The sequence below is a fragment of the Eulemur rufifrons genome, chromosome 15 (genome assembly GCF_041146395.1).
Source record: "Eulemur rufifrons isolate Redbay chromosome 15, OSU_ERuf_1, whole genome shotgun sequence".
Classification (NCBI taxonomy): Eukaryota; Metazoa; Chordata; class Mammalia; order Primates; family Lemuridae; genus Eulemur; species Eulemur rufifrons.
The window spans coordinates 44783423-44796467 of record NC_090997.1 but is presented as its reverse complement, the minus strand read 5'-3'; the positions used below and the strand labels follow the sequence as shown (position 1 = coordinate 44796467).

The 13045-nt window shown below is 37.0% G+C and overlaps 1 protein-coding gene across 1 annotated transcript in view; it reads right to left on the bottom strand.

The window, feature by feature from the left end:
* The window catches only part of CFAP206 (cilia and flagella associated protein 206), a 44394-nt gene extending 32307 nt beyond the window's left edge, over positions 1-12087 (bottom strand). The window contains exons 1-6 of the mRNA XM_069488461.1: positions 11975-12087; positions 11274-11357; positions 7997-8087; positions 5588-5776; positions 4607-4765; positions 3326-3534 (exon numbers count right to left, since the gene is read on the bottom strand). Of these exons, the coding sequence (XP_069344562.1) occupies positions 3326-3534; positions 4607-4765; positions 5588-5776; positions 7997-8087; positions 11274-11357; positions 11975-12082 (840 nt within the window). The 5' untranslated portion in view covers positions 12083-12087. The remainder of the gene's footprint in view (positions 1-3325; positions 3535-4606; positions 4766-5587; positions 5777-7996; positions 8088-11273; positions 11358-11974) is intronic.
* Positions 12088-13045: the final 958 nt, after the last annotated feature.

Here is a 13045-nt window from a genome sequence, read left to right as displayed (position 1 = left end):
AAGTTGCATTTGACATATAACACTTATAAAAGCCTATAATTAGATATTCTCTAGACCCCCTCCCCCAAGCTATTTGTGTAGGGTCCATTCACAGGGTAGGCACACAGAGCTTCTTCATTTTTTCTGATAATGTCCTATTCAGCAGTTCCCAACCTTTTTGACACCAGGGATCGGTTTTGTGGAAGACAGCTTTTCCATGGATAGGGAGTGGGCAAGCTAAGGGGGTGTAGGGGTGCATTGCTGCCTGGGCTCTACCTCAGATCACTAGGCATTGGATTCTCAGGGGGAGCGAGCAACCTGGATCCCTCAATATGTGAAGTTTGCAGTGGGTTTCACGCTCCTATGAGGGTTTGATACCGTAGCTGATCTGATGGGGGTGGGACTCGGGTGGTGATGCCAGCGATGGGGAGCAGCTGTGGGTGCAGGGGGGACTTCCCTTCCTCACCCACCGCTGGCCTCCTGCTGTGCAGTGCGGTGCAGCCAGGTTGGGGACCGCAGTCCTAGAGCAATCATTCTTTTTTTTTTTTGAGACAGAGTCTTGCTTTGTTGCCCGGGCTAGAGTGAGTGCCGTGGCGTCAGTCTAGCTCACAGCAACCTCAAACTCCTGGACTTAAGCGATCCTACTGCCTCAGCCTCCCGAGTAGCTGGAACTACAGGCATGCGCCACCATGCCCGGCTAATTTTTTGTATATATATATTTTAGTTGTCCATATAATTTCTTTCTATTTTTTAGTAGAGACGGGGTCTCACTCTTGCTCAGGCTGGTCTTGAACTCCTGACCTCGAGCGATCCACCCGCCTCGGCCTCCCAGAGTGCTAGGATTACAGGCGTGAGCCACCGCACCCGGCCTAGCAATCATTCTATTTACATTTTACCAAATGTAAAACATGTAGATTTCACAACATGTAGAGTTTTTAGTTATAATATTCACAACCAGTGATAATTTCACAACAGTCAAACAGTTGGGGAAAGCATGTCATCCCAGTATGTTTCTCTGTCTCCTTTCCTCTACTTTCCCTCCACTCCTTTTTAAAAAATGTGTAAGTTCCTCATACTTTCTACCATAGACAATTTTCAACAAGTCTAGTCAAACTCATAGAAGCAGAGAATGGAATGGTATTTTCTAGGGACTAGAGGAAAGGGGAGTTGCTATTCAACAGCTATAAAGTTTCAGTTACGTAAGATGCATCTGCTAAGATCTGTTGTCCAACATAGTTAGCAATACTGTATTGTTACTGTAATTGGCAATACTATAATTGACAATACTGTGTTGTAAGCTCAAAAATGTGTTAAGAAGGTAGATCTCATGTTTAATGTTCTTACTAGTATGAAAATAATAAGATAAAAATGAAATAAAATAAAATAAGCACAAATTCCATCTAGCTGATTTTTTTACTTGCATTATCAGGAAATATCAAGAAGCCCTGTGTTGCCTCATCGGTAAATGGGCCCTGCAAGCATAGCTGAGGGGGAAAGAAGTCTTGACTTAGGGGTTTTAAGAAATGTTCTGTCAAACACAACTTTTACTTGCACAATAAGAATAAGTGCCTTTCTCTCTTTGGTGACTGGCTTGCATTTCAAAAGTCCACAGAGGATGGAATTTTGTTTTCTCATCTAAGACAGTCAAGACTGTAATCATTGCTCCCTTTTATTTTCCCAAATATTTGAATTTGTTCACTAAAGCACATAAAAGCCTGAACAAAACAAAATAAAATAACTCACTATCTTACCCAGGCTATAATTGGATTTTTCAATGTTTACATAAATTGAATGTGACTTTGACAAGACAGAATTCTTTAAATCAAAATAATTTGACTTTAAAAATAACATTCATAGATTTCAATACAGGAAAAGTCTTGGTTAAATATAAATTTACGTATTTTACAACCTGGAGATAATACTGATTAAATCAATATCCATTCTGTAATAATCAACCTTAACTGTCACTAAGACGCGGAAGTTTTGGATAGTTTTAAAAAAGCAACAAGAAAAAGACAGACTCTTTGAGCAGCAAAGAGAAAGCCAAGAAAACTCATCTTGACTCTGACTAAAGTCAGTGTGAACTAGCCATGAAGAGGGCTAAGACAAGAAAGTTAACCTTCTCAATAACAGGAACAGCAAGGAGCTTGGAGATTTGTCTGGAAAAATAAAAGCTCTTCAGCTTCTTGCCCTACCAAAATGAAATCAGAGCTTTTCTGCTAAGGCCCTAACAATGATGATGATGGTAATCATAAACATCATCATCATCAGTTTAGTGAGTGCCACACACTGTTGTTCTACCTTATTTTCATAGTGGAGACTATGAATCACCCCATTTTACAGATGTGGAAACCAAGGCACAGTGAAGTTAAGCAACTTCCTTAGAGATACAGATGATTTAGTAGTTGCAAAGCCAGGATGAGAACCCATGAAGTCTGGCTGCAGAGCCCACACTCATCACTTCTACATTCTACTCACCGTCTCTCTCTACCTGTGAGAAGTGGAATGCCAATGAGAATTTAAGACTAAGTTAGTTGGTTTAATATGATTCATGACTGGAAGCTGTGAGAAGATAATATATAATGAATGACATCTTTTGCAACATCCTTACAGTGTGTATGATACTTTCCCAAGGTTTTTTCTTATAATATACCCTCTGAATGCAGATGACAAAAGGGAATATGAGGCTCTACTCCTGTGGACCCATGTGCATTTCAAAATAAATCAATTATAAAATCCTTTTAGTATCTGACTAGTTACATAAAAGGCTGATAATCACAAGTCAATGTTAAAGGAACATCTACCGAAAAGGATGATTTGGTTTTGAATAGCTGATTTTAAAGTCCTTCCTTTGGAAGGCAATTAGATAGTAGGCTAGTTGTGAGGACAGCCCCTAGTTTGTTACAATGAAGTCATACCATCAGGATGTTTATCTCTTTATTCTCTATAGCTAGGTAAGGAGAGAGGACAGATCAAGCGCATGCAAAAGTAGTATCACGCCATTAAGATACAAGTTAAAAAGAAGAGGGGTCAGAACACATCCTATTCTATCCCTCAAGAAATTAGTATTCATTCATACAAAAGGCAGTTCCACTGGCAATCATACTATCAGGTACCAAACAAATAAATAACTATACAATCAATTTCTACCACTATATTTTCATTGAAATCAAAACCCAACTTTCCCACTTCTATTTTAATTCCTGGCCCTACCAATGCAATATAAACTGAGCAGTTATTGAGTTTGCCTCCTTACTTACGGACCTGGTTCTACCTGCTTTAGCCACATAATATTTAAAGAGATTGCATTATATGGAAAACGCCAGATCTTCTGAAATTAACTCACCAAAATGATGTGAAGGAAGACCTCGTATTGTCGCACATTATATAGTGCTTCTTTCAACATATATGGCTTAAGTTCAATACTCATGAGTGGGTTCCTTGTTGCCTTCTCAATGACAGCTGTGTAGCGGTATGCCAGGTTCTGGGCAGTCTCAAGTTGGGAATCAATATGCTGAGTGGTGGCTGGGACTGCTTCATGTAGAATAGCTGGCACTGTTTTTAATGGTATAAAAAGGCAGTCATAAAAGAGTCTAAAAAAAGAATTAAGGAGAAAAAAGCCTAGAAGGTAGTCACATTGTAAGCCTTAAGTTAGGTTTTTTTCCCCCAATCAAACTAATAATGAGGCATGTGTTCATGGGTCCCACACCATGAAGAAAAGAATCCAAGCAAAACTTTCCAAACAAAAGACATTGTTAGAATGATAACCAAAAGTTAGAGCAGATTAGTTTTTGCCAATAAAACATAGAACAGTTTAAAAAATAGGTAGACTTTGGTATTACACGTTGTTGATCATGTGCCTCTATAAAAGCCACTATCCCTCCTCCCTCCTTCTGTGTATCTTCTTTTCTATTTGAAAAAAAAAAAAAAAAAAGCATGGGTTCTTAAGAAACTCATCTGGATGCTGAAAAATAACAGAATAGTCTAGCAAGGGAAGGAAATTTATGAAAATGGGAATTGACTTTTTAGAACAGGTTTTAAAATGAAAAAAAATTACCCTATTGTACTAGATTATTGATCTGGTGAAAGACATTAACACTTTATCAGTGGGCCTACAGGAGTATCCAATGCATAAGGAAGTCACTTCTATTGGTAGATCCTTAATTAAATATTTCATAAGTATTTCAAACTTACGGGTAAAGAATGCATTAATTATGTAACAACATAATAGATGATCCTGAATTTAGAGATTTGCATCAGCAACTGTTTTCATTTCAGGGTGATTTTTATTTTTTAAATCACTGAATTTTAGTCCATTTTGTAATTAGACTTGGAGTAAAAAATGCAAAGCCCCACTGAATTGGGGAGGCTAGCCTCTAGGCAAGCTCCGTCATTCCTTTCACTGAGTCACTTTCTCATTCTAGCTTCATGGTACATAAAATTTAAAAACTTTCCCCTGCAAAAGTAAAATTTCCTACACATTATGAATAGCAGTTATTCCTAAGGGAGAATCAAAATTGTAAATCTTAAATCTTACAATGCCAGTGGTGTGTTATTATTTTCTTCACTGTGCAAGCTGAATTTCAAACATACATAACCTTTAGAATTAACCTAATGGTATACTCACAATCATCAATGCCTTCTCCTCCTTTTCCACAGTCTCTGTTAAATAAACGAATTCCAGTAACAATCATGGCAAGTTCTTTCAGCTGGCATTCTTTGTCCTTTTTAGAAAGAGTTAGAAATGTCCCAAGCTCAGTCTGAGGAAAAACACTCTGCAGAGCAGCTAAAATAAACCACAAAAAAGGAAACAAAATGACATCTTAAGATATCAGAACTTAAAGTACAAGTCTCTTTCTTTCTTTCAGCAGAAAGTTAAAGAACTTGTCTTTCTAGGGTAACTTGTATGATCCTTTAAATTTCTGATACTGGACTACAAAATACATAGCAAAATTTATCACACATCAAAGCTGAGCTACTGAAAATAATGTCATTGCCTCATGTCCATTTTTAATAATTAAGTATCCATCAGTAATTTTTTGGCAGCAGGCATTAAAATAAGCTTTCTACTTAGGGCTCTGAGTAGAAAAATTGACGCCTTAAAACAATTATGGGAGAAAGCCATAAGAAGGCTAGACATCTTGCCTATTCCTCATTTTAAAGTATGAAAGTGGGCAAGTATTTCCTGAGGATAAAAGTGTCCTTTTCCATCATCCATTTTAGGTGACAAACTCAATTCCTTTCATCAATATGAAATATCCCTTTCCAGCTGTCCCATTTACCCAAGCAGCCTGGAGCCCTCAGTCATACTACCGATGTTTCTCTAATGAGGTGTAATGGGTCCTTAGATATGTGCAGCTCTAAGAAAATTAGCAATACTTCACTTTCTAGAGGTGTTACTTGCATTTTAGAATTGACACACAGTGTAAAAGGAGTCTGTGTAAGTTTTAACCTCTTGTGCTTCTTTTTTTTCAGATAAAAGGGGAACTTCAATCTTTAACACTTCTAATTTAACATATTTTATAAAATACATGATCATATATGATCATTGTACCATACATGATCATTTATTTTTACCTATGGAATGGAAATTGTTTATGTTTTTTACCTGTTGCTTCTCTGACAATCTTGATGTCTGTCGGGGATCCCAGGCCAGAGCGGAGTAACACATAGCTGACGATCTTCCGGTAGAGGCTTTCCAGTTCTTCCTTAGTACATGCTCTGTTATCTGTAATTTCTCTGCTGACAGAGCTTATTCTAGAATCTAGGACTCGGTGATGTTCTTCAAGAAATTCGTCTAAAATTGGCAAATAATAATGTTCCATATATTTGATATTTAGAAATCTTCTCACATAAGGACCAGAGAAAAACTGGCTTGGGTATGGCAATTCTACTGCATGAAAACAAGTATTTTCGTAAGATAAAATAATGAAATAAAAAAGTGGCCAGCAAGTAACCTCAAGCCAAAAATCCAGTGGGAAAGATTTATTACAGTGATTTAAACGGACTACTTTGGCCGGGCGCGGTGGCTCACACCTGTCATCCTAGCACTCAAGGAGGCCGAGGCAGGCGGATCATTTGAGCTCAGGAGTTCGAGACCAGCCTGAGCAAGAGCGAGACCCCGTCTCTACTAAAAATAGAAAGAGAAATTAGCTGGAGGACTAAAACTATAAAGAAAAAATTAGCCGGGCATGGTGGCGCATGCCTGTAGTCCCAGCTACTCGGGAGGCTGAGGCAGGAGGATTGCTTAAGCCAGGAGTCTGAGGTTACTGTGAGCTAGGCTGACACCACGGCACTCTAGCCAGGGCAACAGAGCCAGACTCTGTCTCAAAAAATAAATAAATAAATAAAAATAAATGGACTACTTTGTCAAAACACCTAAGACTTTAAACAGCCAACCAAACGGTAAATATCAGAAAGGGCTAAAACCTTCCAGTTAAGCAGAAAGTAGAAAAGACTATTTCTATAACATATATATATAATATTATATGTGAACATACATATGTAATATATATTTATACTATATATATATTTATACTGTATGTAAGCATATATAGTATACTATATGTAAGCATATATAGTAGTATACATATATATGTGGTGTATATATACCTCTTCAATTATTTGTATTTCTATTTTGGTTCTAGATAAATTTCCTTTGAATAGCATTACTGATAATATGATGCTTCCTCAAGAAATTTATCCCTCCCCTTCCTCCTGTGACATGCTGAGGTATAGGCTTAATTGTGGCAGGAGACTATCTTTACTAGCAGTATAATTCTTGCAACTGACTCAATAAGACACCCCGTATTACTGTTACAACTATACAATAATTAATATCAACCATGCACAGTTCATACCTATAATCTTACCACAAAAGCAACTGAGAACATTTTGCAAATTAAAAAAAAAAATTAAATATCAATTCCATGACTATTTCATTGCTTTAAAATTTTATTAACCAAAAAATATATTATCATTTTACATATATAGCATAACTGAAATGCTAATCCACAGAGAAAAAGGACAAAGAATATCACCAAATTGTTAATGATGACTACATTACAGTAGGGGCAGGGGCAGTCTATAGAGGAATTTCCTTTTCTTTTTCTCTTGTTTCCAACTTGTCTTTAATGTATGCATTAAATTATTTGCATAATGAAATATATTCTAAACTTAAATTTCCCATCACTCATTTCATTTTGGGGTAGTTACATAATTTAGGTAAGTATTATGAGATAATATAGACCAGGAACAAGAAAAATCTACAAATTAAAAACTTTCAACTTCAATAGGCTGGTTGTTTTAATTTCTAATTATTATGTTTTGGTGCCATAAAGGTTAAAAACACAATAGATTTGGAAATGATAATTACTATGAGCATAAAAATTTGAATTGACTTTTATTTTTTTTTTTTTTTTTTTTTTTTTTTTTTTTTTTTTTTTTTTGAGACAGAGTCTCACTCTGTTGCCCAGGCTAGAGTGAGTGTCGTGGCGTCAGCCTAGCTCACAGCAACCTCAAACTCCTGAGCTCAAGCGATCCTCCTGTCTCAGCCTCCCGAGTAGCTGGGACTACAGGCATGCACCACCATGCCCGGCTAATTTTTTTTTTTTTATATATATTTTTAGCTGTCCATATAATTTCTTTCTATTTTTAGTAGAGATGGGGTCTCGCTCTTGCTCAGGCTGGTCTCGAACTCCTGAGCTCAAACGATCCGCCCACCTCGGCCTCCCAGAGTGCTAGGATTACAGGCGTGAGCCACCGCGCCCGGCCTGAATTGACTTTTAATATTCACAAAACCATTGGTGTTTTTCTCATTTAGCCTTTCCAACATTATTACATTCTTTAAAGTTAGAAAACAAAATATTTTGTTTTCTTTCAAAATCTTTCAAAAGATTGACAAAAAATTGTTAAATTCACCAAACAATTAAGTTGTCAACCAAATGAAGCCCTTCTTATCTGAAATACAATATGAAATCTTTCTGGAAAAGTATTAAAATAGGTAGATGTATGTTACCTCGACGTGTATAATTCAAATCAAAGTAGACTTGCATCTTAATGGTGTCCAGGGATGGATTTTTAGTATCCAATAGCCGAGTCACACAAAGCTAGAAAAGAATGGCCCATGAATGCCTCTAGTTACACTTTCTAAAGCACTCAAGAATTCTCTAAAGTTATTTTCAAAAATAAAGGGAACATCAAAGAAATGGTTCCTGATATTTATCCACCAATAACCCCTTTTATTATTTTTTTTCTCCTTGAGAACTTCAAGCTTTATACTTTACCTAATCAACAACATTTATTAAGTAATAAGTTGGGCTGGGTGCAATGGCTCATGCCTGTAAACCCAGCATTTTGAGAGGCCGAGATAAAGATTGCTTGAGACCAGGAGTTCAAGACCAGCCTGGGCAACATAACAAGATCCCATCTTTACTAAAAATAAGAAAAATTAGCTAGGTGTGGTGGTGTGCCTTTGTAGTCCCAGCAACTGGGGAAGCTAAGGCAGGAGGATCCCTTGAGCCCAGAAGTTCAATGTTACAGTGAGCTATGATCCTGCCACTGCATTCCAGCCTGGGCAACAGAGCCAGATCCTATCTCAAAAAAAAAAAAAAAAAAAAAAAAAAAGAAAGAAAAAGAAAAGAAAAAGTAATAAGCTATTTCTCTTTAGTTAACCATATTACCATACCCAGGTGACTAATAGTCTAGTAGGTGAAGGCAAGAAACCTCATGTTTTGGTTAGTCTGAGCAGTCTAAATGTAAATATATATTGCACAAAGCCTATACTCCAGTCTAGAACTCTTCTAGAGTTTCTCATTACTATTTATTTGAGCCGTGAACAACACCACTCCTTTGCTGATGCTGGAGGTCATGTGATTTATTTTTTATTTTTATTTATTATTTTTTTTTTGAGACAGAGTCTCGCTCTTTCGCCCTGGCTAGAGTGCCATGGCGTCAGCCTAGCTCACTGCAACCTCAAACTCCTGAGCTTAAGCAAACCTTCTGCCTCAGACTCCCGAGTAGCTGGGACTACAGGCATGTGCCACCATGCCTGGCTAATTTTTTTCCATATATGTTTTTAGCTGTCCAAATCATTCCTTTCTATTTTTAGTAGAGATGGGGGTCCACTCTTGCTCAGGCTGGTCTTGAACTCCTGACCTTGAGCCATCCACCCGCCTCGGCCTCCCAGAGTGCTAGGATTACAGGCGTGAGCCACCATGCCCGGCCAAGGTCATGTGATTTTATAAAAAGTTGCTGCAGCTAGCTTCCTCTCCTCATAAAATTTCTCTGGCTCTACTGTCTGTTTCCAAATTTCTTCTTCTGGTCTGTTTTCTCCTATCCCCTCCCCCCAATAAGTGGCTCATTCCTCTCCTCTGTCTTGCCTCTTTAAGTGATCAACCTGAATTTTCTTTCCTTCTCTCTTCCCCCCATCCCACTTCCTTCACTTCTCACCCCTTAGGCTTTATATGCTGCACCTGGCAGGCACATGGCAGCATCACTCTCAACCCACCTCCCTGTGTGCCAGCCCTGCTTTCCTGGGAGGAGAGAGGGGAGAATGCAAGACTGAGGATTGACACTCTGTCTTTGTGGAAGCCTGTGCACCTGGATCCCTATAGCTAGAGAAGTACTGTTCTAAAAGCTGACCTTAAAAAAAAAAAAAATTAGCTCATCCATATGATTTTTAGTTGAGGAAAACAAGAAACAATTTTTTGTCACTTGAATTATAATATGTTAATACATGGATAGTTCATATACCTGTCATATTAAAAGTATATTGAACTTGATTCTTTCCAACTTAGTTGAGTGGGGGTAGGGGAGAAAAACTCTTCTTGAGCTATGGAAAAGAAAAAATCTTATTTTCTGTCCTTCCTTGATTCTCTTCCATGACTTTCCAATAATATTTCTGACTGTCACAGTCATTTCCCCTATTGCTAAGAGGGATATAAGAGCAGGCTTTATATCACATTTTAAATCAGCCCAGAAAGACTCAGCTCTAGGGTATCCCGTGGAATCAGGAAATGTCCACTACAGAAACATATTCCCCAATCCAGGCTGGGAGTGATAAAACTTCTCCCTGCCATTTTCATGAGCCCACAAAATGTCAATATACAAGTTTGGGAAAGCATGTTTCAAGTCCTTTATGTGAAGGAGGGAATTAAATTCATTAAGCCCAGGAGAAAAAAATAATAATGCTGAATTTTTAGGAAATATAGCCATTCACAGTGGCTCACACCTACAATCTCAGCACTTTGGAAGGATCGCTTAAGGCCAGAAGTTTGAGATCAGCTACAAAATAAAAATTGTTTTGGTTTTTTTTTTTTAATTAGCCAGGTGTGGTGGCACATGCCTATGGTCCCAGCTACTCAAGAGGTTGAGGCCGGAGGCTTGCTTGAGCCCACGAGTTGGAGGTTACAGCGAGCTGTGATCACCCCATTGCACTCTAGCCCTCTAGCCCTATCTCTTAAAAAAAAAAAAAAATACAGATTAAGCAACTAAATTCAGTGAGTCAAAATTAAAACATATGAACCACATTAAAGATGTCTAAATTTATTGCCTTCTTTAGTTCTTAAAACTGGTTTTCAGGAACATCTACTTGATTTATAACTCTGAATCATTTTGCTTTGGTTGTACCTTTTCCTTTAGAATTGAAAAATATAAACTATATGGAATCAATTATGTGAATCTTAATTTAGTACATGTTATTTAGTACTATTTAACTTTACAGTGTATGACAAACCAGTTAATAACGTTCTCAATGTAAGAGATTAATAATAAGCTATCACTAAAATACTATGACAGATGCTACAACCTGCTCAGTATCCAAGCCCTTCCTTTCTTCCTAACAGAGCCCCAATTTGGATTGGAGCAAAGATTTGTTGATCTAGGAAAGAAAAAAAATCAATGTCCCAGGGTCACTTACAATATCATTCTGATCAATAAACGTAAGCAGATGGGAGGGATTCTGGGAAAACTATTATTTTCAGGATAGAAAGTGACAGATCCAATTGGCACACTTATTTTGCCCTTTGTCTTTTCCCCTTCTTTCTGCCTAGAGGTCAAGTCTCGTGACCATGAGATGAAAGTCATACGCCAACGATGGTGGCCCAAGAAGGCAGGAAGAACAGCCTATGTATCTCCAGATTTTGTTGTATGAGAAAAATAAATATATCATTTGTTGGTACCACTATTTCATGGGCTTTTGTTTCTTGTTCTTGAAGGCAATAATGACTAATACAAATACTGTATTTGGAATTGAGAATAAATAATCACAAATTTGAGGATTGTTGTATCATCACCTTAACAAGTTTCTGCACATCACTTTTTACGAGGGTTCTATCCATGTTAAAGCCATTACTTGGATCCAGGACAACAGCTTTCACCTAAGAGTAGGAAAAGAGTCCATTAAGTAATTTTATTTGATATTATTATAAAATTAGTTTAATATGTTTCCGTTTTTTAAATAACTACCTCTTGATTACTCAGGGGTTGATTTTTCAGCTATTTGTCTTATTACCCAAATCATCACCTTCGTTAGAAGTTGAAGAAAGAAAGCAATAAACATCAGACTTGAATATGGTACTAGAAAAGTTATGGAGAAATAGGCTGAAAGCTATGGCTAGATTTTAGACTGGGAAACTGTGGTATATTTTATTGTATTTTTATTGTGTGTTGTTAACCAAAAGCAAGAACAGAGAAACCACAGCAAAGAGTAATTTTTACAACAGCAAACAAAAATACATATTAAAAAAATTCCTACACAGGAGCACACTATTGATATTTCTAAAACTCATCAAAATCTTCTATAACAGTATCTATAAATCTAGAACTGACATGCTCTATAAACTTTTAAAAACTATTTTTCACAAACTTGCCTGATGATCTCAGTGTTTTCAACTGAAAAACATCTAGGAAAGCATCATAGAACCTTAAGGGGGAAATGGGCACCACATAAAAAATTTTTAATAAAGCAGTAATTTATAAAAATATTCATTCTTACCATAAAAGCAATCAGAGTTTCAGAAATAATCTCTCCATGGGCTGCACATTCTTGTACTATTTCTCGAATGATATTCTTTATAACACTTTCTGCCTGAGTGGGAGGCATTCTGGCTAAATAAAACAATGGTTTTTTTAAAAACTGCATTTATACATTATTTTTCCTCTTTAGATTTATCTACTATAATATCTGTAAAGAGTCATATTATTTATTAACTTATTAATATTTAATTATTACTATCTAGGACGCTTCTGGTTTTTATTACATTTTTATTTTTAAAAATGAAGGACTTTATTGATGACAGAGCAATTGGAACTTCCAATGACTGAGACATTTCCCACTTAAATGATGGCGGCCACCAAAAGTATATTTATACCATGATATTTTTAAATTTAGAAAAAGGCTAAGCAGTATTGGAGGGGAGGTAAAATAAATGAGAAACCCAACCCCCTATCTGTGTATGCACAGAGAACAGCTTCAAAGAGGAAATGCTTATTCCTCCACATTCCCTAAATGACCTTTCATAACTGTAGGAGAATCTTGAAGAACAATTCATGCTCAGTTCATCTAAATTCTCTTTTCTGCACATCCAAGTCGGAGTTCGCTCTTGATAAAAACATAAATGCAAAAAATCAAAACATATTATGAGAGTTATGCATCGTGGAAAAAAACGAACTTCTGGTTATTATTTCCATTTACTATAAACCAGGAAAAAGTGGTGGGTTTTAATGGAGTCCCCTGATTTGTTTGAGGATCAGTAACTGAGCACAGGGGATCCTGGCATGTAGAATATAACAAAGGTAACACCAAACAGATGAAGTTAATTCTCCGTTATCATCAGCGTTCAGTGTAAGGTAGCATTTGACATTGTCCACTAAAATCAGATTGCTTGGATTCCATGGTGACCCCACCACTGTTTAGCTGTGCGACCTTGGCACTTGCTTCACCTCTTTAACAAGGCAGTTTCCTCATCTGAAAAATAATGGTCGCTATCACCACCTCTTCCCAGAGCTGTGGTGAGGGCTAAATGAGTTCTATATATTTCGTAGTTAGAATAGTGCGTAGCGTAAA